The 27,743-nt window shown below is 36.8% G+C and overlaps 1 protein-coding gene across 2 annotated transcripts in view; it reads left to right on the top strand.

Annotated features, from left to right (window-relative positions):
* Nucleotides 1–27,227, top strand: part of MED23 (mediator complex subunit 23) — a 43,765-nt gene extending 16,538 nt beyond the window's left edge. For both annotated transcript variants that reach the window (XM_019967441.2, XM_019967442.2), the window contains 19 exons: nt 551–751; nt 2,451–2,594; nt 3,761–3,906; nt 4,978–5,223; nt 7,354–7,496; nt 8,810–8,984; nt 9,610–9,773; nt 11,863–11,987; nt 13,034–13,239; nt 13,328–13,508; nt 15,062–15,232; nt 15,673–15,889; nt 17,861–18,097; nt 19,053–19,218; nt 19,780–19,852; nt 22,439–22,653; nt 23,584–23,704; nt 24,437–24,568; nt 26,147–27,227. In XM_019967441.2, the coding sequence (XP_019823000.2) occupies nt 551–751; nt 2,451–2,594; nt 3,761–3,906; nt 4,978–5,223; nt 7,354–7,496; nt 8,810–8,984; nt 9,610–9,773; nt 11,863–11,987; nt 13,034–13,239; nt 13,328–13,508; nt 15,062–15,232; nt 15,673–15,889; nt 17,861–18,097; nt 19,053–19,218; nt 19,780–19,852; nt 22,439–22,653; nt 23,584–23,704; nt 24,437–24,568; nt 26,147–26,314 (3,231 nt within the window). In that variant the 3' untranslated portion in view covers nt 26,315–27,227. The remainder of the gene's footprint in view (nt 1–550; nt 752–2,450; nt 2,595–3,760; nt 3,907–4,977; nt 5,224–7,353; nt 7,497–8,809; nt 8,985–9,609; nt 9,774–11,862; nt 11,988–13,033; nt 13,240–13,327; nt 13,509–15,061; nt 15,233–15,672; nt 15,890–17,860; nt 18,098–19,052; nt 19,219–19,779; nt 19,853–22,438; nt 22,654–23,583; nt 23,705–24,436; nt 24,569–26,146) is intronic.
* Nucleotides 27,228–27,743: the final 516 nt, after the last annotated feature.

Raw genomic sequence — 27,743 nt, 5'->3', positions numbered from 1 at the left:
TTTCCATTTCAGTATCAAATAAGTACCACACGTTGAAAAACAGACATTGAATATTTAGATATACATCTGTATATAAAGCTAGTGTAAACCAGTGGTGACTACTTTTAGATCACACACTGCTTTGTTCGCTCTCTTGTCATAATATGTGATTCCTGGAAATCCAGGATTTTCATATTTTGAATTAGATTGCAAAATTAATACTGTTATCACCATTTCATATATCTTTAAAATGATCTTTGTTCAAGAAATAAATAACAGAATTTTCTACTGTGTAGTTCCCTCTGTCATTCTGGAACAATGATGTCTGTAGTAAAAGTTAATGGGAAGCCTGTTTTAGGTGAGACCTGAAAACTAATTTTTTATGAAACTCATCCTCTGTGATAATATAACATGATGCAGCTTTAATGGACTAAACCTAGCCTTAACTTTCTAAGTTCAACTTCATTCCATGCTTCTTGGCCTCTTTGTTACAATGAATACCCATTAACTGGTAACTTCTGAAACTAACTGGGAGGCTTTTGGAATACTGTATTTAATCTCTGCCCTACAGCACAAGCAGCGCTGCCCTGTGCTGGAGGACCAGTTGGTGGATCTGGTGGTTTATGCCATGGAGCGATCTGAGACCGAGGAGAAGTTTGATGATGGGGGAACAAGCCAACTCCTCTGGCAGCATCTCTCGAGTCAGCTCATTTTCTTTGTGCTTTTCCAGTTTGCAAGTTTCCCACATATGGTCCTTTCTCTTCATCAGAAGGTAAGTACACACCCTTTTTCAGAGCCACTTCACCTGTTGATTAGTATATTTCAGACGGGTGTATCTAGTGAACGCAAGTTCCAAGCTCTGATTTCTCTTTTGTTCAGTGCTCTTACGGTTTCTTCACTTTTCACTTTCTTGTCACTGTGAAAACTGATTCAGGTATTCATTGCACATATTCACAGTGCCAGGACCAGGAGATTCCAAATGAAAAGGCCTAATATAGTGCCCTCAGAGAGCTCCTTGCTGGTGAGAAGATGTAGGTATAAACAATTGGGCTATAATAATAATGGAAGCATGTTTCCTTGCAATAGAAATGAAGGAGAAAAGTCTCTGTTAAAGACACCCAAGAATGGCTTTATCAAAGGGGGCTTGAAACTATTACTTGAAAAACAAGTAGAAATTTGCCAAGGGGAAAAAGGTAGGAAAGTGTTTCCATGGCAATAAAGTGATCATTTAGAAAGAGGTAGAAATGTGTGAAAACATGAAAGAAAACTATAGAAGGGAAAGTGTTGGTGAGATGAGGAAAGCAGGAAAGTAAGACCAGACATGGAGACCTTTATATGCCCTTGTGTTTGTTCTAAGGATTTAAATTTACTTTGGGAAGTAAATGAGGAACGGAAAGACATCATCAGATACAAGCTGGAAAAATTACTGCTAAGCATCACATATGGGAAGACAGTGATGTAGAGATGAATGAAGCCAAAATCAGAGGCCAAGAAACTAGTAAGGGAGCTGTTGCAGTGGTCTGGGTGAGAGAGGCTGAGGGCCTAAAGCAGAAAAGAGGAGGAGCCAGAAACCAGGTAGGCTGGGAAATATATTAATAGGACTTGATGGCAATAGGTGACAGAGTAACAGGAATCCAGGATCACTCACTGGTTTCTGCTTTGGCAGTGAATGAAAAAGGAGGACAGTGAATCCAAAATAGAGAACACGAGTAGAAGAGTAAGTGTGTGGGAAAGGTTGGCTTTAGGCATAAGGCTTTATACACATTGAGTGGGAGTGGGAATAAAATAAGTGTTGTTATATCTGTAACATCTTGATAGCCTGGATTATCTTGGGGAAATTTTTCATAAAACTTGTTAAAATCCTTTTGACCACCACTTACTTACCACCCCTATCACCACCACTGGTTTCTGTTACAATCTATAGGAAACTAGGAAAAGTATTTTTGATAACCAGTCCTTGAAGAGTTAAAAATAAATAAATTTAACCTTTTTGTTAAAATAATAACAAACTCTGGTATTTTTTAAAATTTATCTATTTTTGATTGGAGGATAATCGCTTTGCAATGTTGTGTTGGTTTCTGCCATATGTCAGCATGAAGCAGCCATAGGTGTACATATGTTCCCTCCCTCTTGAACCTCCCTCCCACCTCCCACCCCAGACTCCTTGTGTTTTGATGCAGTATTTTTAGTAATATTCCCATATTAAACTTGATTCTCGTGCACACATACTCGACTTAATTATGTCTAAAACATTTCATTTTTGATAAGCATAGTTGTTTTGGAGATCAGGGAGAAGCAATATTAATTTTAAAAGCTTTGCTGGGTGTGCCTTGAGTAGAGACAAAGTAATCAGTAAATGCCAAAGTTAGATGCTAACTTTCTAAGAACAAGATTTCTCTCTCTATTTTTTTCTTTAAACTTTATAAATCTATTTCTTTGACTGCAGATGTGCATTTAAATATCTTTTACAGTTGGCAGGGCGAGGACTGATTAAAGGCAGAGATCATCTTATGTGGGTTCTCTTGCAATTCATTTCTGGAAGTATTCAGAAAAATGCACTAGCTGATTTTCTTCCTGTCATGAAGCTCTTCGACCTTCTGTACCCAGAAAAAGAAGTAAGTTTGGCTACTGAATTAGAATTATGTCTAGTTTATGTTTAAGAATGTTAGTATAATTTTGTGAAAAGAGCACCGGACTTGAAAAATGGAAACATGGTTCTTTTCCCAGTTTTTGTAATACCTGTAATCATGGGATGGACATTCAGTCTCTCTTGACATTAGTTCATTTCTATGTAAAATGAAGAAATTTAACTGGATTGTTTCTGAAGTTTATCTTTAATCACAGTCAGATCACAGTCGAACATCTAGTATAGCAAACTCTTTCTCTATATTTTAAAAAGGTTTACAATTTTTTAAGAATGTGAAACTGTTTTAATATATACACATTTAAGGACCAAATAACATCAGTATCTGTTAATTTTTTTTTCCTTTGGTTGTTTGCTAATTGAGTGTGTCACACTAATAAAGTCCCTGTCACATCTGATTCTTTGTGACCCCATGGACTGTAACCTATGAGGTTCCTTCATCCATGGAATTTTCCAGGCAAGAATACTGGAGGGTGTTGCCATTTCCTTGTCCAGTGTCACACCAGTGCTTATTATATAAGGTGTTTGAAATATGGTATGTATTGATGATTGCCATTTTTTAGGAACATTTTATTACGGAAATTTTTAAATGCACCAAAAATGTAGAGTAAATTAAAAAAAGAAACTCTTATGTACCCATCACCAAGAAATATTCTTATTTCATCTTTCCTCCTCATCTTGTTTTTCCTAATGCTGGATAATTTTAAAGCAAATTCCAGACATCTATGTCATTTCACCCATCAATATACAGTACGTCTGATGCTGCTCATTTAGATTGCTTATCTCTTACATGTTGTTGAAAAGCATACATGTGACTCTTAGAAATTCTCTATTCATGTTTATCACACTCAGTAAAATAATGATGTGATTAATTTCTTCATATGATGTGTTTAAATTTTAAAGAATAAAAATTTAATGATTGTAAATGCTCTGTTTTCTTGGAAAGTAAAAGCAGTCTTTTAATAGTTTCAATATTTGATAGCTGTTAGATCTGATTTGTATTATTGAACAAAGGACAACTGGAGCTAAATTAATACAGGATATTTTAAAAAGAAGTATAGCGGAAATGGATTACTATAATATATATAATTAGTTCACTCTACTCTTTCTTATAATATGCAAATTGTTCTTTTTTAGTTTATCCCAGTTCCTGACATTAACAAACCCCAGTCAACTCATGCCTTTGCCATGACCTGCATTTGGATTCACCTCAACAGAAAAGCCCAAAATGACAACTCCAAACTACAGATTCCAATACCTCACTCCCTAAAGCTTCACCATGAGTAAGTTGTTTGTAGCTTGACAGTTCATTTTTTTAACTTAATAGTGGGTTGAAGGCTAATGATAATTGTCTCAGTATTTATATGAAATATGAAAATCTTCCAACATCCACTGGAGGTAAGGATAAATATTTAATGTGTACATTATAACTAAAAGAACCTAATCAATACCTGCAGCAGAAAGCAATTAGAAGATTACCAATCCTGTTTATATGTACGGGGATATATATATAAATGTATATATATATATTTTTAATTTCCAGGTCTATTTTTGCTTTTATGTATTTTATCTTAGTTAAAATACTTAATTTCCAAAAATATGTAAAAATGTTTCAGAATTTCTTAGATTTGAGCCTGATTGAGATATCACTCACTCCCTGGGCTGCCAGGATTGACTGAACTGATTTGGCTGGCATGCTCTCTTATATCATTTCCAAAGCTGTGATTACCCAAAAAAGACGCACTTTTTTAGATAGGACTGGGCTCCATCAAGGGTGTTAATTCCCACCTAGACCTTCTAAAAAGGACTGTCAGATCTCTTCACAGGAGACTTTAGGGTAGTCAGATTTCACATTTCATTTGACTTTCATTGTATGATACCCCTTAACCATTTTTCCTTAGTGACATCTGTAATGAAGGCATTTGAATGTACTTAAGCAAGTAGATAATAGATAGAAGCCTAGTTCATGAATCTGTGACTTATTTCTTCATTATCTGAATCTTAGTGCAGTATATGTAGTACCTATTTAACAAATAACCATTCATTGTTCACTTTTAACTGCTAACATTCTTTCTGAAATGCTTCTTAAACTTTTTGTGTGTCAGCACTCATTTGGCAGAAACTATGATATCGGTAGGAATAAAGATAGTATATTTGTTCAGTCGCTCAGTCACGTCCAACTCTTTGTGACCCAATAGACGACAGCCCGCCAGGCTTCCCTATCCTTTACCATCTCCCAGAGCTTGCTCAAACTCTTGCATAAAATTAAACTTTTATTTAAAAAAAAAAAAAAGCAGATTACCTTTCTGGAATTTATTTTCATTTTTTCTATTTAATGGAACTTGAAATTTTAGGTTCCTGCAGCAGAGTCTTAGAAATAAGAGTTTACAAATGAATGACTATAAGATCGCCCTGCTATGTAATGCATACTCTACAAATTCAGAATGTTTTACGTTACCTATGGGAGCTCTGGTGGAGACTATTTATGGAAATGGAATTATGAGGATACCACTTCCTGGAACGAGCTGTTTGGCTTCAGGATCTATTACGCCCTTACCAATGAACCTCCTGGATTCACTGACGGTTCATGCCAAAATGAGGTATATTCTTTTTATTTGTTTGGTTTTATGTCAGGGAATTGATATCAGTATAGTAAAGACATGATTTCACGATTAGTTGTGTATATTTTATGGTCAGATATATTTTAAAAAACCTTTAGGTTTATTCTATAACAAAAATGGTATTGTTTATTATGGGAATTCTAGAATATACATATAAGCCCAAAGAAAATGAAAATAATTGCTATAATCCCTCCTTGAAAAATAAGCATTGTAAAATTACATTTGTATATATGTATTCTGAGTCCTTTTTCTATGTGTATATATATGAATTTATAGGGTTTTTTTTTTTGTTTTTTTTCAAAATGTGCTCTTAACTACAGTACTATTTATGGCCACCTTTTTCTCATTGTTGTTCTGTTGCTAAGTTGTATCTAACTCTATTAAACACCTGTTTATTTTCATTTTTTAATTAAACATCTTAGGGCTAGTGCTTTTCAGAACCATCTGTTTTAATTGCTACATAGAGGTCTTTTTTTAGGTCTATATTGCATATTGTTGGATACTGAAATTATTTGCAGTGTCTTAGTGTTATAAAAATGGCTGTGAAGATTATCTTTTTGGCTGTCTTTGCACCTATCCATAATCCCATTTTTATTAAATAACTTGCTAGAAGTAGAATTACTGTGTCCAGGGATGCAAAACCTGTAATACCTTTCTTATATTGACTATATATATAGGGGTGCTTTTAGAATTGACATTTATGGTTTCTACAAGACAGAAAAGGCCCCAAGTGCCCACGGGAGCTAAGCTGATGATTAAGTGAGTGGTGCCTGGTGCTGCATGCAGGCAAGTCAGGTAACCGTGTGCCAGGAAGCTTGTGTATAGAGAGGGATTGTGAATGACTGGAGTGTGTGGGGCTCAGCTCACAGTACTGCCACGTGGGCTAATTTCCATTATGTAAAACTGCATACTAATGTAGTTAGTTCTTCTAAATGTTTTTTGAAAAGGGCTAGAAATCCAGATTTTTATTTCTAGACTTTCAACCATTAAATATTGACTCAAGCTTCAAACACTGCATAGGTCAAACAGAATGTGTGTGTGGGCCTCCAGGTGGGGAGAGCATTGGTTAGAAAAGCCACTCTGTTTTTCAGACGGTAAATGTGCTAGAATCATACATGCACTTTACTGGCGTATGGATGGAGTTGAATATAGCCCTGTTAATACTTTATATTAATAGGTAATCCTGTTAGTTAATATTTGGATTTTGCAGCTATTTGTTAAGTGGTTCTGTAACAAAAATTAATTTCTTAAATGGTTTTAGTTACATATTTGGAAAAGGAAAACAGCCTAAAAGCATTCAAGCATAGTATTTTTTTAAAAGATTTATTTTTTAATTGAAGGATAATTGCTTTACAGAATTTTGTTGTTTTCTGTAAAATATCAACATGAATCAGCCATTGGTATACATATGTCACCTCTGTCTTGAAACTCCCTCCCATTTCCGTCCCCATCCCACGCCTCTGGGTTGATACAGAGTCCCTGTTTGAATTCCCCGAGTCATACAGCAAATTCTCATTGGCTGTCTCTTTTACATATGGTGATGTAAGTTTCCATGTTACTCTCTCCATACATCTCACTCTCTCCTTCCCCTGCCCTGTGTCCATAAGTCTATTCTCTATGTCTCTTTCTCCATTGCCACCCTGCCAATAAACTCATCAGTACCATCTTTCTAGATTCCATATATATACACTACGATGTTTATCTTTCTCTTTCTGACTTACTTCACTCTGCATAATAGGTTCTAGGTTCATCTACCTCATTAGAACTGATCCAAATGTGTTCCTTTTTATGGATGAGGAATATTCCATTGTATATATGTATCACAGCTTCTTTATTCCATTCTTATGAGTTGTACCCAAATTTTGCTGTTTTGGGAGCAGAGAGACCCTGATGCAGGTTGAAAGCAACGTGGAAACCAGAATCAGCCTCAGGTTGTACAGTGTGTCACTACCATATGTCCTGCATAACCTAAATGACAAAAAAAGCTGATTCATCTCAGCTAGAAGTTCACATTTATACCAAGTTCCCTATAAGTAGAACAATCCCTGTATTTATGTTAAAAATCTGGATTTTTATTTTGTTTTATTTTATGTTGTTGTTTCTCCTCAGCCTTATCCACAGCATTGCTACCAGAGTGATAAAACTTGCTCACGCAAAGTCCAGTGTGGCCTTGGCTCCAGCCCTAGTGGAAACTTACAGCCGTTTATTGGTCTATATGGAAATAGAATCTTTGGGCATCAAAGGATTTATCAGTAAGACAGGACTTTCTGATGTTTTATAACCATTAACCTTTTTCTTCATTCAACATACACTTTACTAGTTTCTAGGAATGTAGAAGTGTGCAGAAGTCACTCTCATCGTAGAGATCACCTGCTAAAGAGAAAAATGACAAAAAATATATATAACTGAAATATAAAATAAATCTTACAGAGAAAAATAGAGCAAAAAAGAGGGATAAGACCCTCACAGAGGATCCAGGGAATGGGATACATTTTTTTAAAGTTGTAGTTAAAAAGTGGGGGTGGGGCTGGGCCATGCAGTTGCACTGGGTGCTTGGGATGCAGTAAACAGGACAGGACAGACCTGTCTGTAATCATAAAACCCATGATTCCATGTGGCTGGCTTGCTGACAGCAGGTAAGTTCCAAGTCTCACTGGCAATACGGAAGGCATGTTACTCCACTGCATTGCAATTCAGTGCAATTCAGTGTAATAACAATTTAATTGCATTACAATTCAATTCCTGCATTACAATGTCTGTTAGTTATTACGAAGTTCTAAATAATAAACACTTTCTAATATGAAAGTGTTTTTCTGATTTGTGGTAATTCTAATTTTTTACCAATGTGGTATCATTTTAACCATTTTAACCATTTAATCATATTCTTTCCAGATAATTGAAAGTCAAATTAAGCTTTCTTAGCAGAAAGGATGGGTTATGATATAATTTGTACATTAAAAAATGATCCTCATGCTTTGAAAGGTTGGGAACATTAACTTTATTAAAATAATTTAAACGATAACTAAATAAAAATAAATGAAGACATGAGGAAGGCTAGAGTAATTTTTTCCCATTTCCTGGCTCTTTACTTTCACAGATGAACTTGTCTATCATTTTTCAAATTCCAAAGAAAAATGCAAACTTGGTGTTACAATAAGAATCTGAATTTTCTTCCTTACAAAGTGAAAGTGAAAGTCGCTCAGTTGTGTCCAACTCTTTGTAACCCCATGGACTATACAGTCCATGGAATTCTCCAGGCCAGAAGTGGGTAGCTGTTCCCTTCTCCAAGGGTCTTCCCTTCTCCAGGGGATCAAACCCAGGTCTCCTGCATCGCAGGTGGATTCTTTACCAGCTGAGCCACCAAGGAAGTCCTCTTCCTTATAATTACAGTACAAATTATGGAGAAAATTAGGGAAATATATGTGTGAATCTATGTGTTTGCATGTGTGTGTGTTCATGATCAAAATCTTTGCATAGATTTTACTTGATGTGACTTTTCTTTAAGTATCTTTTAATTCATAGCTTTCACTGATTAGTGTCTTAAATTTTCTTCTTCTTCTTCAAGGTCAGCTTCTGCCAACTGTTTTTAAGTCTCATGCCTGGGGTATCTTGCATACGCTTCTTGAGATGTTCAGCTACCGGATGCACCACATTCAGCCCCATTACAGAGTTCAGCTCCTAAGTCATCTTCATACTTTGGCTGCAGTTGCACAGACAAACCAGAACCAGCTCCATCTCTGGTGAGCTCACTGGAGACTGTCTTTCCTTGGATTTGTTAGAAAATTTGTTCGAGATGGTGAACATAGTCCATTACCTTATAATATTCACTGTTATAAAATTCCTCTGCTTATGGAGTGTTTTATTTCCAGTATAGAGAAAGTAGAGTTCAACTTCTTAAATAGAAACCTACTAAGATAGTTGAATCATTGCCTGGAGATTTTTGGACTGAGAACAAGTACTTCCATGACCTTTGACGTTGTGTTTTAACTTAGTGCTTATTTAGTTTATGGTTAAAGTATCATGTCATTTTGATTTTGCTCTAATTAAAAATATATTCCAAATTTTAAAGATGTCATTTTTGAAATGCTGTGTATCCAGGTGACATCTTTTTTTTAGTCCTTAAAGCTACATGCTATCTTTTTCAAATGGGTAAAAATGTCAGATGATTTTTGCTATTAAACTTGACACCTCAGATTTTTAAAACCAAGTTAAGCAAAGCTTGTTTTCACACAAAAGAGTTTGTTTTTAATTGAAGAAGAGAAATTTATAGTTTGCATGTAACCTAGAATTGCATTTAATTCTAGAGTTCTGAGTTTATGTGCAGCTTAACTTTTTCATGATTGTGTTTGTTCTCCCACTTGGCAGTGTTGAGAGTACTGCACTCAGGCTTATAACAGCACTAGGTAGCTCAGAAGTACAGCCACAGTTTACACGCTTCCTCAGTGATCCCAAGACGGTGCTCTCAGCGGAATCCGAAGAACTGAACCGTGCCTTGATACTGACCTTAGCTAGAGCAACTCACGTAACAGGTACAGTGACCATGCAGCCACCAGCAACAGAAACAGATGTGTCAGAGGGTACTGTGTCTCCTGACTACTGGGCTGGGGGTCGGTGGGTAACATATTGAAAAGATTCTTCTCACTTGTATCCAAAAAAACCAGTTGTTTGTTTATCTTTACCATTTCAGTCATTAAAGCAAGTTCTTCTGTATTACCATTTTAATTTGGTTGAACGTCAGTTTTTAGTCATCTGACATGGTTTTAAAGTCATGGTTCCTGAGCTTTTTGGTCTCAGGACCACTTTATACTCAAAAATAATAATAATGATTAAAATTCCCAAACATTTTCTGTTTATATGGATTATATCCATGATATTTGCTTTGTTAGGTATTAAAGTAGGACTTTTTAAGATATGACTCATTTTAAAATAACAATAAAAAGCCTATTGCATGTAAACATAAATAATGTAATTTTTGGTGTAAAGGAACATAGCTGAATTTAATGTCTGGTGTAAAGGAACATAGCTGAATTGAATGTCTGGTGTAAAGGAACATAGCTGAATTCTCTCACATTTCACCTATTATAGATGTTATTTTAGAAGAAGTAAAAAAAAACCACTATGGTTTCACATAGATATGAGGATGAGAAGGGAACCTTTTAAATAGCTTTTCCAGCTAATTATGAATCTGCTTTAATGTCACACAAAATTGAAAAATTGGTCGTTTCTTAAATGTTCGTTGCAATGTAGAATCCAAAGTCCTATCAGGGAACTCTGTACTCAGTCACATTATAATCCACTGATCTATTTAGTGGATTTTGTGTTCATGCATATTTTAACTTTATGGATTGGTTTTTTGGAAAACATTGATTTACTGGATTACGTAGGTAGATGTTATAAATGTTGACACATTTCATTATACAGTATCAGAAAATTATATTTTTTAACCTTGCTACAAATTTCATTAGGAAAAAAGTCTTTAAGTTTTAGAAAGCTGTTAGGCTTGTGGTAGTAGATACATGTTTTCCAAAATTCAGATGTTCGCTTGAGAGGTCAAATTTTATCATTGGTGAAAGATACAGTTATTTGTTCTTCTTAAAGTTAGAGGCTCCCTTTATTAATTTTCAAGAAAAATATCTGCCTAATGCCCAAATCTTAAAAACTGTGTGTTCTTTCAAGTAAAATTGGGATTCCATGAAAAAAAGAGCTAATTTGACCCAATATTCAATCACAAAGTATTTTTCCTCAAGAGTAGCTGGAACGCCTTATGCATACTTCCGTTTTATCACACAAGATGTTACAAACAGATATACTTAAGGGCTGAGATATAATCTTTTTTACAGTTTTATCAGAGAGTCTTAAGTGAAACTGGCGTTTTTTCCCTGCTAAGAGTGTGTTGTGGTGAAGATTACAATGGCTATGAGTATAACTTGGTACCACTGTTTGATTTGTTCCAACGGCCAGCAGTGTTACCCCACCGTTGCTTTGCACCATCAGTGCACATTTCAACATGGTGAAAAGGCCAATGGTATCGTAGTATTATTATTATTATTATTATTATTATTATTATTATTATTATTATTATTTTAATAGTGTTGACCTCATCAAATCCTTGAAAGATATTGGGGACCCACAAAGTCTGCAGACCACACTTTGAGAATGGCTATTTTAGAGAAATAGTTACTGAATTTAGCAACCTCAAATACATTTGTGTATACTGTCTTATTTTGCATAAATAAACCTCCTTGATTTAGAGGATTATAGACTATAGGTGTTTCGATCGCCAGAAAAGATATCTGCTGTACTCGAACACTTCTGTTTCGTTGGCTCAGTAAAGTGATAACACCTCACTCTCAGGAGTGAAGTAAACGAGCAGCCGTGGTGGGCCTGTACCACTGTTATGTCACTGATGTTCTGTAATCTTAAAAAGAGAAAAAGGTACCAAATGTCTTTTGTATTTTTTTCACTAGTTATCTTCATTATTTACTGATGTGATTACTAGTTAAGTGGTGAATGCTCTGCAGTGAAATTCTCTGACTGTAGAAACTTGTGACTTTTTATCATCTATGAATTATGGACATGATCTTTTATATCTGGGTTACATTTATTTGTTTGTGTTAGATTTTTTCACAGGCTCTGATTCAATTCAGGGAACTTGGTGTAAAGACATACTTCAGACCATCATGAGTTTTACACCTCACAATTGGGCTTCACATACTCTTAGTTGTTTTCCAGGCCCACTACAGGTAATTTTGTTTTGAATTATATATTGAATGTACGGTATATGAAATCAGTCTTCCCATTTACTGTGTTATTCTGGAGAGTTTTGATGGCATCCAAAGAATATTAGCTTTTATTTCTCTTTTTTGTAAATCTTTGCTATTACTCCCAAAATCTCTTGAGTTGTTCCTTGTCCTATTAAAGGAGCGGATGTGTCTCTAAAACTGTAATTGTTATGGCTTCATCTTTTTAGTTAACAGTTTTAGAATCTTGTGAGATGCAACACATGACCTAAACAATTCTTCCTCTCTCACCGAACAGTAATGGGGAGAAACACAATGTAATGGGGCTTCACAGAATACACAAGTGTACATTTGACAGATTTTTCTTTTTTTAATCACATGGAGAGAAAAGCTATAAACTTGGCTATTATAATATGGAGAAAGGAAAACCTCATCTGTCTTCTACTTTTCAGAGAAAATTTTAAGCATAGTAAACATCTGTTTTCTATAACTTCTAATAGGACTGGAACAGTAGGTCTCAAACCTATCAGAATCGCCTGGAGAGGTGGTTTAGCTAGATTCCTAGACTCCAGCTGCAGAGCTTCTGATTCATTAGGTCTGAGATGGGGCCCAAGAATTCACATTTCTTACAGGTCTGAGGTCATGCTAATACTGATGGTCTGGGGACCATGCTCTGAGAACCACCTGGCTAGTGCAATGGATTTTCCTCATAGGGGTATTAAAATATGTAATGGAAGAGTACATACATTCTTTTTCTTTTTCTCTTTTTTCAAAGATGAGCAGAAGTATCAACAGATGACTGAAGAAAGTTTGAATTCAGGTTTGCTTGGAATTTCTGTTTAGAAAATCTAGGAGAGGAATCTTACAGATAATCCAATCAAAGCCTTTGTATTTTCCCAATATAGAAATTTAGGCCCTGATTACTGAGTTACTTGAGGGCACATGGAATTTATTAGTGTTAGAGTCAAGCCTGAAACTGGTTTCTTGATTCTGCAGCTAGTGCCCTTTTTACTATAGCCATTGAAATAAACTTCTGATCTTCCTTGTAGGCATTCTTTAAACAAAATAATGTACCTCAAGAGAGTCGTTTTAATCTGAAAAAAAATGTGGAGGAGGAGTATAGGAAGTGGAAGTCAATGACCAACGAAAATGACATCATCACCCACTTTTCTGCACAACGTTCTCCTCCTCTCTTCCTTTGTCTGCTCTGGAAAATGCTCCTGGAAACAGATCACATTAATCAGATTGGCTATAGGTAAGTCGAAAACCTAGATCTGCATTCCATTTGTCAGTCCATCATACTATACAGCAGTGTAATTTATTTTTTACTCTCTGCTTTCCAGAGTACTGGAGAGAATTGGAGCCAGGGCCTTAGTAGTCCATGTGAGAACTTTTGCAGATTTCCTGGTATATGAGTTCTCTACGTCAGCTGGAGGTCAGCAACTCAACAAATGCATTGAAATTCTTAATGATATGGTATGGAAGTACAACATTGTTACACTGGACAGATTAATTCTCTGCCTGGTAAGAATACACTTACTTAAAAACAGGTCTAAGCAGTCTCATTCTCTTTGTCTCAGTGTTAATGACTAATGGATCGTGTGCTGATCTGCCGTATGTTGTTCCTAGTAAAGTAAAAGTTGCTCAGTCGTGTCTGACTCTTTGTGACCCGTGGACTATACAGTCCATGGAATTCTCCAGGCCATGATACTGGAATGGGTAGCCTTTCCCTTCCCCAGGGGATCTTCCCAACCTAGGGATCGAACCCAGGTCTCCTGCATTGCAGGCAGATTCTTTACTGTCTGAGCCACCAGGGAAGCCCAAGAACACTCAAGTAGGTAGCCTATTCCTTCTCCAGGGGATCTTCCTGACCCAGAAATCAAACTGGGGTCTCCTGCATTGCATGTGGTTCTTTACCAGCTGAGCTACCAGGGAAGCCCCATATTGTTTTTAAAGATTTAATGAATTTATACTGTAAATCATACATTGCTATCAATTCCCTAAGGAATTAAAGATTCCCCAATTTCTTTATTCATCCATTCAGTAAGCATGTATTGAATATCTACTATGTTGTTTGTACAGAAGGTATAGAAGTAAGTAAGACAGATGTGGTCCTGGCTTTGTGATGCTCTGAAATGATTCTCAAAAGCTCCTAGAAGAGGCAGGAAGTAGTAAAAAAAGAAAAGTCATTAAGTTTTTTTTTCAGAGTGCTAATAATCATTTATGTATACTTTGTTAGCCATAATATATAAGAAACTGAATGCTTCTTATAGTCACCCAGTTTTCCTCAAGTGTTTTTTTTTCTCTTGACTTTGATGTCTATTTCAGGCCAAATTTTAAGAAAAATCACTGAATCAGGCTGGAAACTGCTACATGTTTTAATACTATAGTAGTGATATTTGACTCTAGTACTCTTGCCTGGCAAATCCCATGGATGGATCGGCCTGGTGGGCTGCAGTCCATGGGATCGCGAAGAGTCAGACATGACTGAGCGGCTTCACTTTGACTTTTCACTTTCATGCGTTGGAGAAGGAAATGGCAACCCACTCCAGTGTTCTTGCCTGGAGAATCCCAGGGACAGGGGAGCCTGGTGGGCTGCCGTCTATGCGGTCGCACAGAGTCGAACACGACTGAAGCGACTTAGCAGCAGCAGCAGCAGCAGTGATGTTTAAAGGGTGTAAGTGCTTAACATTCACCTCTCAGCTCTACAGCATAGATATAAAGATGGTCACAGTCTAGTAAGGGAAATAAGATAAGTCTATGAATCAGTAAATAGTAAGTTAGAGGTGTAGGGAAAGTATTACCAGGCAGCACTGAAAGATCACATCTGCTTAGGTGATGGGTCTTCAAGAGAGGGCTAAATTTCAAAAAATAAAGATGGACATTCCAGGTGAGAGCCCAAACTAGGCAAAAAGGTGTCAGGCATGTTTGGGGAATGCTGAACAATTATTTTGGGATGGATTATACAATAAAGTTCTAATTGTGAGATTTTACTGTTCTCAAATTTAGGCTCTCTGGAGCCTTGCTTTTGCATAGGTTGGTCATTTTCATTTAATTGTTCTGTTTTTTTTCCAAAGGCCATGCGTAGCCACGAAGGGAATGAAGCCCAAGTTTGTTATTTCATAATTCAGTTGCTGTTACTCAAGCCAAATGATTTTAGAAATCGAGTAAGTGACTTTGTGAAGGAAAATTCCCCAGAACACTGGCTACAGAATGACTGGCACACCAAGCACATGAATTATCACAAGGTACTAATTAAAATTAGTGCTTCACTTCATCCTTTTAAGGCCAAACTTTAGGTCTTTGGCTAATTGACTTGGCTGTTTTCTCTGCAGGTCTGTTCTTGTCTGTCCGGTCTGTGTAGAAGTGACTTAGCTGCCTAAACTTTCTTAAGGTTCTAGAGTCTCTCTAATATTAAGAACAAATTGAAACTACAGTTTTAATAGGTTTGGGTACTTACAATAGAAAATGAAGAGTTAAATCCAGTCCTTTCATATGTAAATCTCTTTTGGTATATCTTTAGGAGAATAGAAATTTTTGTTAAGGACTCTAGATTTCATTGCATTACCGGAGCAAACATAGTTCTATGTTCTTTGAAAAATGGCAGGTTTATTTAGCTCTTTTTTTTTTTTTTTAAGAAAATTTTAAAAAGATGCCCTAAACATTTACCATTTGCTCACTTCCACAGAAATACCCGGAGAAGCTCTATTTTGAGGGCCTGGCGGAGCAGGTTGATCCTCCTGTGCCGATACAGTCTCCATATCTGCCCATCTATTTTGGAAATGTGTGTCTCCGATTCCTCCCAGTGTTTGATATAGTAATCCACAGGTTTTTAGAGTTGCTCCCGGTATCCAAATCACTGGAGACTCTACTAGATCACCTGGGAGGCTTATATAAATTTCATGGTGAGCTTTTTCAAATTTTAATTCCATCTAAGCTCTCTATAGACAGAAGTAGGCTGAACATGATCATATGGATAATAATCGTTATAAAGGTTTTATTTTAATAATTTTTAATAAAAGCATTTTCGGGAGAAGTGCTATGTGATGATACCTTGATATATAAAATAGACAACATAAAAATATTAATAAGTAAATTATAGCAAAAATAAATAATATGCAAGAGATGCCTTATTTTATATATTGTGTGATTAATTATCAAATCAGTACAGAAAGAGAGAAGTATTAGTTCAGAACAGATGGATATTACTGTGAACTAAATGGATCTTGGCAAGCTTCTTGGATGGGTAGGGTTTGAACTATAATGTATGTGATTTTTATAAACAGAAAGGAGAAGAGAGCAAAATAGGCAGGAGAAATCCTTTGGAAAAATCATGGAGGTATTAAAAACAAGGCATTTTTTAAAAACAATTGCCTCATTGGGCTAAATTGTACCTGGCAACTCATCACTGTAAATGCCAGGTTGAGAAGTTCTGGTTTTATAATCTACAGATAATGGAGAATTAACTAGAAGTTCTTGAGTAAAGTCATGGTATGGAAAGCATTATTTTAGAAAGGTGAGTCCAGTTCTAGTAGCAGCGTGTCTTGGAAGGAGGAAGCCATTTCAAAGACTTGTGTCAGTTAGCATCTAAACAAGTATGCTGCTGCTGCTGCTAAGTCGCTTTCAGTTGTGTCCGACTCTGTGCGACCCCATAGACGGCAGCCCACCAGGCTCCCCTGTCCCTGGGATTCTCCAGGCAAGAACACTGGAGTGGGTTGCCATTTCCCTCTCCAATGCATGAAAGTGAAAAGTGAAAGTGAAGTTGCTCAGTCGTGTCTGACTCCTAGCGACCCCATGGACTGCAGCCCACCAGGCCCCTCCGTCCATGGGAGGCAAGAGTACTGGAGTGGGTGCCATTGCCTTCTCCGGAAACAAGTGTGGTGACACTGAAAATGAGAAGGAAGGGAGAGAGAGTCAAGAGTAGGAATTGAGCTTGGGTGACCAGTTATGGGGAGAATATCGAAAGAAAGAAATCAAGGACAACTCTCAAGTTTGGAGCCTGGTGACTGAGAACAGTGAAGTCAGTGACAGAACATGGAAGTCCTGGAGCAGCCACGGACTATACCCACTCTAGGGGGATAGAGAGTATTTTATCTGGCGGGGTGGTGGAGGGGGTGGGGAGGCAGTTCTTCTTAGTCCTTGACCTAAGATATCTCTTTTATCTAAGATATCTCCCTTCATAGCAGAAGTCTGAATTGCATTTTAGCACTGCAGAGTAGATATGAAGTTCAAGGGAGCTTTCCTTTAAAAATACTCTTCTTTTTGGATTGGGTAATATATGCACCTGATGCAGTGAAAGTGGTCAGTCCCACCCCTGTCCTCTAGCTTATTCTTGTAGCTCCTCCTTTCTTCCCTGTAGGCAGTCACTGTTACCAGTTTCTTATGTATCCTACCTTAAATATTCTGGGGTTTGTAGTTTATTTTTTTCACAAATATAATATACACACTATTTTTATTAACCTTTATAAGGTTTTACAGTTGATTATTTAGTATCAGATCATACAAAGCTGCTTCATACATGCCATGATTAACTTAACCAGTCCCCTGTTTTCATCATGTAGGCTGTTCTAATCTTTTGCTAGTATAAACAGGCTGCAGCTACATTGCTTACACATGCATCATTTTTGCAGGAAAAATTTCCAGGAGTGGAATTGCTGCATCTAAATGTGATGCTTATCCTTCAGTAGAAGCTGTGTATGTTGTTAGAAGCCTTCTGCCTTGTCCTAAAATAAAAATAGCCATTGTATGCAATTGCCTAACATGGGTAATAGTTTTATAATCTTCTGAGCTATTTTTTGGCAATCTTGAGAATAGATCAGTTTTTCACAGTTGTCAGTAACCAGGTAAACATTGTAGTGATGTTTTCTTCTTGGCAGATCGTCCAGTGACTTATTTGTATAATACTCTGCATTATTATGAAATGCACCTGAGAAATCGCGAAAGTCTCAAACGAAAACTTGTCCATGCAATCATTGGGTCGCTCAAGGATAACCGACCACAGGGCTGGTGTCTAAGTGACACTTACCTTAAAAATGCTATGAATGCACGAGAAGACAATCCCTGGGTCCCAGACGACTCTTACTACTGCAAATTGATTGGCAGACTGGTAGATAATATCCTTTTCATTGTGATTTTCCAGACTCTACAGAAATAACTATATGTTGATTTGTGTGAACATATATTGTCATTTTAAATATTCCAAAGTTTTTATATATTCTAAGACTTCAGTTTTTTAGAACATTTTATTTTTTAATTTTTACTTCTGTAAAGGTTTTGAAGTCTTAAATCAGCAGCATAATGCCAGATGGCAGAAATTTACTCCATTAAAACTTTTATTTAAAAAAAACAAAACCTTAGAGAAGAGATTTGTTTCAAAGAAAAACATTCCTAAATAAATACACTATGTATTATAGTACATGCATTTGTTCTATGGAGAACATAGAACTTTGTCGCTTTAAATAAATCCCTGAATAATTTTTAAAACATTAGTAGATAATAGTAAAACATTTTTTGGTAGTGAAAAAGATTCTATATTGGTGTTTTCTTTCTTTACTTCTGTTTTAAATTATTAACCCACTATACTTAATATATCTATACACGATGCCACTCTATTTACTAAATAGAGCAGTTTTACATATATAGGCCTGATTTAATTTTCCTACACAGGAATTCCTTCCTGAAGTAAAAGAGCTACTCATGAGAAAGTAATGTTCTTATTAACTTTCCTACAACTAAGAGAAAATAGGTTGATAAAGCCTTTGGATACCTTGGTTGCATCTACAGCTGTCATGTCATGGTAATAAGAACCCACTCATATAAGACCAGTCATTGATACCTGTGGCTGATCACATGGTTGCTATCAACACATGTCAGATTTATTTGTATTCAGTTTGTATTGTTTGCCTCTTAAGCTCTCCAATAAATCACTTATTGAGGGCTCATAATCAGATATATTGATAATCAAATGAAATGTTTACATGTTCAACCTTTGAAAACTGTAAAGCACTATACAAACAGAAGCCTTTAATCTCAGAATTATCAATCAGTTATTGCTTTAATCGTCTGCACCGATGGCTGGCAAATCTCCTGGTCCATTCCCAAACTGTGACTGGAGGTTCAATGAGTTTCCCAACCCCGCTGCCCATGCACTGCATGTTACTTGTGTGGAACTCATGGCCTTGGCTGTTTCCGGCCAGGATGTTGGAAATGCTCTTCTAAATGTTGTCCTGAAGAGGTGTGTATCCTGTTGCGTGCAATAAGATTCAGTGTTTAAGAGAATGATATTTTATTTGGAGCTGTAAGACACACCTGTTGTCCCAAGGCTAGGGCACATTGAATAGTGACTATCTTTAGGTTCCAGATCTCGTCTTAGTGATAAAGGTGAAATGGAATGAGCCCTGAACGGCCAGAAAACCTGGGTTTGTTCTTTCTTCTACTCTTTATTAGCTGTTTGACATTTAACTTAGGCATAACGTTAACTTTTCCCTAAAGACAGTTTTTCAAGATTTTCTTCTTAAAGGCCAATATAAAGTAGAGGATAATGATTGGAGAATAAATATAAATAAGTGAAATAGTCTTTCAGCTCAGCAACCATTGTTAAAGAAGAAAATTGAAAAAATTGAAAAGCCTTACTTAGTTTTTATTTATATTTTTACTCACTAAAAACCCATTGTAGTTTTATTGAGATAGATCAGTGTCAACCCCAAATTATATATATTCTCAAAGTAAGATACAGTGTCAACCATATAAAATGTTTTTATAATTTCACCTTTTTGTTCTTTTTCCCAACTAATAGTCAGCCTTTAGTGCCAAGAGAGAACATTACAGCATGGATGAATGCCATTGGATTGATCATCACTGCCCTACCAGTAAGTTAATCATTTTGATTTAAACAAGGTCATCATGCAATTAATGAAATGTTTCTTTTTTTGTTTTTTTTTTCACTTTATTATTGCTTCTAAAATCTACAGTGCCTCTTTTGCATCAGATCTAAATAAATCTACCTGACTATGGGTCCCTGCATCCCTTGGTCCCACTTTCCTATCCAACCTTAGTTTTCCAACTAAAATCTGATCTATTTTTGACCCCTTAACATATTATGTATCTAGATCCTTTGAGTTCAGTTCAGTAGCTCAGTTGTGTCCAACTCTTTGCGACCCCATGGACTGCAGCATGCCAGGCCTCCCTATCTATCACCAACTCCCAGAGTTTACTCAAACTCATGCCCATTGAGTTGGTGATGCCATCCCAACCATCTCATCCTCTGGCATCCCCTTCTCCTCCCGCCTTCAATCTTTCCCAGCATCAGGGTCTTTTCAAATGAGTCAGCTCTTCGCATGAGGTGGCCAAAGTATTGGAGTTTCAGCTTCAGCATCAGTCCTTCCAATGAATATTCAGGACTAATTTCCTTTAGGATGGACTGGTTGGATCTCCTTGCAGTCCAAGGGACTCTCAAGAGTCTTTTCCAACACCATAGTGCCAAAGCATCAATTCTTTGGTGCTCAGCTTTCTTTATAGTCCAACTCTCACATCCATACATGACTACTGGAAAAACCATAGCCTTGACTAGATGGACCTTTGTTGGCAAAGTAATGTCTCTGTTTTTTAATATGCTGTCTAGGTTGGTCATAACTTTTCTTCCAAGGAGTAAGCATCTTTTAATTTCATGGCTGCAGTCACCATCTGCAGTGATTTTGAAGTAAAAATAAAAAGTCAGCCACTGTTTCCACTGTTTCTCTATCTATTTGCCATGAAGTGATGGGATGATGTGATCTTTGTTTTCTGAACGTTGAGCTTTAAGCCAACTTTTTCACTCTCCTCTTTCACTTGCATCAAGAGACTCTTTAGTTCTTCTTCACTTTCTGCCATAAGGGTGGTGTCATCTGCCTATCTGAGGTTATTGATATTTCTCCCAGCAATCTTGATTCCAGCTTCATCCAACCCAGTGTTTCTCATGATGCACACTGCATATAAGTTGAATAAGCACGCTAACAATATACAGCCTTGACGTACTCCTTTTCCTATTTGGAACCAGTCTGTTGTTCCATGTCTAGTTCTAACTGTTGCTTCCTGACCTGCATACAGATTTCTCAAGAGGCAGGTCAGGTGGTCTGGTATTCCCATCTCTTGAAGAATTTTCCACAGTTCATTGTGATCCACACAGTCAAAGGCTTTGGCATAGTCAATAAAGCAGAAATAGATGTTTTTCTGGAACTCTCTTGCTTTTTGATGATCCAGCAGATGTTGGCAATTTGATCTCTGGTTCCTCTGCTTTTTCTAAAATCAACTTGAACATCTGGAAGTTCACGGTTCATGTATTGTTGAAGCCTGGCTTAGAGAATTTTGAGCATTACTTTTCTAGTGTGTGAGATGAGTGCAATTGTGCAGTAGTTTGAGCATTCTTTGGCGTTTCGTTTCTTTGGGATTGGAATGAAAACTGACCTTTTCCAGTCCTGTGGCCACTGCTGAGTTTTCCAAATTTGCTAGCGCATTGAGTGAAGCACTTTAACAGCATCATCTTCTAGGATTCGAAATAGCTCAACTGGAATTCTGCCACCTCCACTAGCTTTGTTCATAATGATACTTCCTAAGGCCCACTTGCTTTCCCATTCCAGGATGTCTGGCTTTAGGTTAGTGATCTCTCCATCGTGATTATCTGGGTCGTGAAGATCTTTTTGATACAGTTCTTCTGTGTATTCTTGCCACCTCTTTTTAATATCTCCTGCTTCTGTTAGGTCCATACCATTTCTGTCCTTTATTGAGCTCATCTTTACATGAAGTGTTCCCTTGGTATCTCTAATTTATCCTTTCCTCCTGCAAATGATGCTTGTTGAGACATTTTTCAGGTACTTCTGCCATATAAGAGAATATACCAGGATGCTTTTCCTTCTGTTACCTTCCCTAAAGCCTACTCATTCTTTGCTAACTTAGGGCTTGCTTTTTCAGCGAAGCCTTCTATAATTTCTCCACTCATGCAGTGTCTCTCTCTGTGACCTCCACACATGTCTAGTCAGCACCACACCAATGTCTGACATCTTTGCGTGTCAGTAATATTGTCTAAAGCAGTGCTCTCCAAACTTGTTTGATTATGCATCTTTATGAATCACTTCTTCCTTACACTCCTCCAAAATATATACATATTTGTGAATTATAAATGTGTACCAGCATTACCTGTATAGTAAATATAGATAAAGTCAATTTACCATGTAGTAAATATCAGCAATTAAGTTAACTGGACAGACTCATGTCTGGAGCACTCTTAACTCACAGACACTTCTCCCCAGGTTGTTATTGCCTTAATTTGACTCATTGTGAAGCCACACAAGCTGGATAAATAGAAAACATTAAAGACTGAGAAAGTGCTATTATTTTCGGCTTTTGGAGTACAATACTGGATATAGAGTGGAATACTAGAGAAATGGTGTTTTTCTTCAGGCTTTTTCTTGGTTTTAAAGGAGCCGTATTGGATTGTCCTTCACGATCGAATAGTGAGTGTTATCAGCAGTCCCAGCTTGACGTCTGAGACAGAGTGGGTCGGCTATCCTTTCCGGCTCTTCGATTTCACCGCTTGCCATCAGTCCTACTCTGAGATGAGCTGTAGCTACACGTTAGCTCTGGCACATGCAGTGTGGCACCACTCCAGCATCGGGCAGCTTTCTCTCATTCCCAAGTAGGTATTATGATTTCCTAAAAACATTTGACTTATTTTGTTTTTGCTTTTTAATCTCTTGTACACCTGGGGTATATATCTGATTCAGTGGAACAGCTGACACAGTAAAAGTTTTAAGTAGTTTCTGGGTGTCAGAAAGACTCCTTTATGTCAGAATTAATTGAAGAAAATTAATTTATATGTATAAGTAATAGTCTCGTATTCAGTTTTCCTTTATCATTTCAATCAGTCAGTCAGTTCAGTCGCTCAGTTGTGTCCCACTCTTTGCAACCCCATGAATCGCAGCACTCCAGGCCTCCCTGTCCATCACCATCTCCCAGAGTTCACTCAAACTCACGTCCATCGAGTCAGTGATGCCATCCAGCCATCTCATCCTCTGTCATCCCCTTCTCCTCCTGCCCCCAATCTCTCCCAGCATCAGTCTTTTCCAGTGAGTCAACTCTTCACATGAGGTGGCCAAAGTACTGGAGTTTCAGCTTTAGCATCATTTCAATGGGCTTAATCAAATGCATGCTTTTTCCAGAATATATCGCAAAATTTGCCTTTTGTACTGCATACCTGATAGTAGCCTATCTTCTGATTATTATTTTTGACTGTATAATTGTATTAATTAGATTTAAATTTCTTGAGAATGGCCTTTATATTAGGTTGATTATCCTCTTTTATTTCAAATAATTCACATTCCGTCATTCAGTAATTGTACTATTAGGAACAACTCCTAAATCTGAAGTAAATTGTTTCAATAATCAAATGAAAATAAGAGCCAGTGAGAGATGTGAGATTAATTAGAAATGTTACCAGAATTAAAATAAACTTTAAAAAAATTATTACAGATTTTGAAAATACTTGGATAGGCTATATTAACAAAATTCAAACAATTTAACTGATTTCGAGTCACAAGAATTTTTTATTTTGATCTTTAAATTTTAGATTTCTCACTGAAGTACTTCTTCCTATAGTGAAGACTGAGTTCCAGTTGCTTTATGTGTACCACCTTGTGGGACCATTTTTACAAAGGTTTCAACAAGAGAGAACTCGATGTATGATAGAGGTAAAATTTAATCTGGGTTTTCAATGGTAAGATTAAGTTCTAAAATGTATATTAAGGTTTCTTTCCTAGTGTTTTTCAAACTGTATATCATTACCATTAGTGGGAAAATCAGTTTAGCAGGATCTAAGAGTAATGCTTAAGGCCTTAGCATCCCCGTAACTTAGTATGCCTATGAGTTTGGTGTGGGATGTGCTGAACTGGAGATGCAGGGGAAAATACTCATCATCAGGGCTGAGAAGAAAGCTAAAGATGGAGAAGTGCATTTGAGCATGTGCACTATAGCACAGAGGAATTCGTCAGAGTCATGGGAATGACTAAAGTTGATCCCCTGTAACAGAAGTGTAGAGAAAAGAGAATGCCCCAAATATAGAACTTTGCAGTGTGAGACACCCAGTGGAACTAAGAAGGCACAGTATATAAAGGCTCCCTGAGACTGCCAAGTATCCCAGAAATTGAGAGATGGTTTCCAGAAAAGGGGTTGTCTACCTCTTAATTTTAAATTTTAAATTAGGCAGAGAAAGTGTATTTAATTCCTACTTGGGGTCAGTTGGCAGCACTCTGAATTCCATCATAAATACAAGCAGTTCCGTATCACTCGTGCACACAGAGGCTTGTGTGGTAGTGACAGTTCCTCAACAAGGATGTACCCTCTGTGCTGTTCTTGTCACGGAGACCAGCTGCATCATGACTGAACCATTTTTGACCATTTAAATAATTTTATTTGTTAAATAGATTGGTGTGGCGTTTTATGACATGTTGCTGAACGTAGACCAGTGTAGCACCCACTTAAACTACATGGATCCCATCTGTGACTTCCTGTATCATATGAAGTATATGTTTACTGGTGACAGTGTAAAAGAACAAGTAAGTTCACTTTAATTATTTTTCAATGATGTTTAGTTTTGAAAACTTAAACATGAGGGGACATAGGTATACTTATAGTCGATTCACGTTGTATGGCAGAAACCAGCACAACATTGTAAAGCAATTGTCTGCCAATTTAAAAATAAATATCTATTATAATTTCTCACACTTTTCCTTCTTGACATTTGTTACAAAACATCTGAAAATGACCTGAGGAGTTACTAATAGTAAACTCATCAGGAAGAAACAGTACAGCGTGGCTACTGAAAAGATCAGAGAGGCCTTGTGTAGTGAGTAAAGCAGAGCCTGTTTTTCCCCACAGTGATTAGGGTACACAGTGAGAACATAAGACAAATAGCAGTGTGACTACAAGATTAAAACCAGGAGGGTCAGAAGAATAACTCATGAAGGGTATTTAAAAACTGAGGGTGCTGAACTTGAATTTTTTTTAAAGTCCTAGGGAATTAATTCTATCCTAACTGTTTGAGGGGTGGGAGGTTGCCATTTGGAATAGGTATTAAATTTGTTCTGTGTCACTTTAAAAGGCATGCGACTCAGCATATAAAGAGCCACTCCCTGGGAGGGCTGTCTCCAAGTGGAAAGAACCTCCTTAAATACCTCTTTAATACCTCCTGAGTTTCCTGTCTGTGGGAACCAGAATCTCAGCTCTTTTAGAAGGGTGGAGGGAGGACAAATAGGTGAAGTTAAGTGACCTCCTCTCCATACTTTAATGTTATTTCTCTGTAAAATGGGAAAGGAATATACATTGGTACACGTAAGCATGTAAATCCTAGTCTTGAGGATTCACTCTTTGAAGCTGGTGACGTGGAGTTGGGAGGGTGTTGACTCCTTTGCGCCTCCGCAGGACTGTGAAGTGGAGACCAACAGAGAAATGTGTTTTTTTAGCATATTCCTTATATTTGAGCCTAAGAAACTTTGACACAAGGGAATACAGAAAGGAAGGATTTTTAATGGACCGATCTTTCCTAGTAGGATCCAAGAATATATAAGTAAAGCTAAGAAAGCTATGGAACTACTTGATGTATTTATTTCTTTAAAGCATTTTAAGTAAGAGTAAGTCTAATATGATTTAGTTTGCGTTCCAGGTGTAAATCAAAACCAAAAAAAGTTAACTGTATAGGTAAATGTTTTGAACCTGAGTTATTCAAAGATCTTTGAAATATAATGGTGCTTTGCATAAAGATGGGGTTTTAAAAGGATGAGTCCCTTGGTGGATGTGTAGAACCCCCAGTGTAAACTACTAGCTTTTGGCAGGAGGGTGACTGGCTGTCTAGGTCAGTGAGTATGTTTCTGTTAAGTGTATGCATATATAGATAGATACACATACACAAATGTACATATATATAATAGTGTGTGAGGGACAACACATGCTTTTTTCAGGTAAGAAAGAAATAGTTTTATCTGCTTTTGTTAAAACACAAAATATGAGAGAAACTTCTCATCCACCTGTTCTACTCCCTGGTTTATTGTCTCAGGAAATGTGTAAGTCACTTCTTTAAAAGTGGGAAATTGAACTTCTCTGGTGAAAATATGTTTTAATGTGCTTTTGTTTTTTAGGTAGAAAAGATTATCTGTAATTTAAAACCGGCTTTAAAACTCCGTCTTCGATTCATCACTCACATTAGCAAGATGGAACCGGCTGCCGTGCCTCCGCAAGCCGTCAGCAGTGGGTCTCCAGCACCTCAGTCTACTCAGGTGCCAGGGTCTCTGCCGGTGACTCAGTGAAGTCAGAGTGTGCTGTGCTGAAAGTGGACTTGAGTTTATTAGATCTGAACCTGACAGTGCTACATTGTGGTGGAGGAGAGGCAGCGGTGTTCAGATTGTTTTATTTTGATTCATGTGGTGGATCTGTTGACTTCCAACTCCTGTCTTCCCATTGCTTTGTCTCTAAGAGATCACGTAAACTACACATTGCTCGTATCCACAGCAAGGTATTAGAGCTGCCTAGGATATGGACATATCTGATCAAATGGCCTTTACCAGGCACTCTCAATCTTTCCTGTTTTGACCATTGTTTTTGTTTTTATTTTTTAGTATTAATAACTTATTCAGTCTTCAAATCCAGTTTTAAAGGCACCACACATGTAAAATAGTTATTACAAATTCTTTTATACATAAATCTCTCTTGGTATATCTTTGCAACAAGAGATTTTTGTCAAGTAAAGGTCTCTAGATTTCATTGCATTAAAGGAGCAAACACAATTTCATATTCTTTTTTAAATGGCTTAAACTTTTTATCATAGATTTCCAAGTAAACAGGCTAATATTTCTATTGAGATAGATTGGCAAGTTTTTGCCTTTGCTGTGGACTTGAACTTACTATATGAAATGAGTTGGAAGCCATGTAAGAAAATAACATAACTTAAGAAACTCAATTTTCTTAATACCTGTTTTTAAAAATAAATCAGTTACTTTTCCAGGTTGACACACTTACCTGGCAGATGATGTGATTCTTTGAATTTTTATAGTCTTAAATTTTTTAAGTATTTATATTTTTAAATATCATATACATTTTGGTTCTTTAGAGTTTATTAGATTTTGAGAGACACACTGTTATTTTGGGGGGGTGGCATTAAGATTGTAAAAGACTTGGAAAATAATTAGTAAAATCTGTTGAATGAATAAATTGTCTGATTAATTACTCAGTTTGAATGAGCGTCTGCTGGGTGCCAGGCAATGTACTGGCTGGATTAGAACAGAGAACTGAGCCACCTCCATGGATTGTATGCTATAGTCAGTGACTGACATTAACCTAGGAATTAAGAGGTGCTGATTTTTTTAAAAAAGAATTAGTGAAGTTTAACTGTGAACTTCTGTTTCCAAATTATTCCTCCTAGACCTTTATCTTCTTCATGATTCATATTTTTATAATCACTGGATCTTTATTTGCCATGCAAAGACTGCTTAAAATTTGTATAATGGTATAAACAATTTTTCTAAGCTAATGATATTCTTAAAATCCTCCAGAAATTTTATACTAGAAATGATTTCAACTATTACTCTTAACCTAGTCTCAATATATTCTTGCTGCCTCAAGGAATAGAAATAAGTGTAACAATGCTGCTGCTGCTGCTAAGTCACGTCAGTCGTGTCCGACTCTGTGTGACCCCATAGACGGCAGCCCACAGGCTCCCCAGTCCCTGGGATTCTCCAG

The sequence above is a fragment of the Bos indicus genome, chromosome 9, assembly GCF_029378745.1.
Source record: "Bos indicus isolate NIAB-ARS_2022 breed Sahiwal x Tharparkar chromosome 9, NIAB-ARS_B.indTharparkar_mat_pri_1.0, whole genome shotgun sequence".
In the NCBI taxonomy this organism is placed as follows: domain Eukaryota; kingdom Metazoa; phylum Chordata; class Mammalia; order Artiodactyla; family Bovidae; genus Bos; species Bos indicus.
This window is presented reverse-complemented; position numbering and strand designations above follow the sequence as displayed.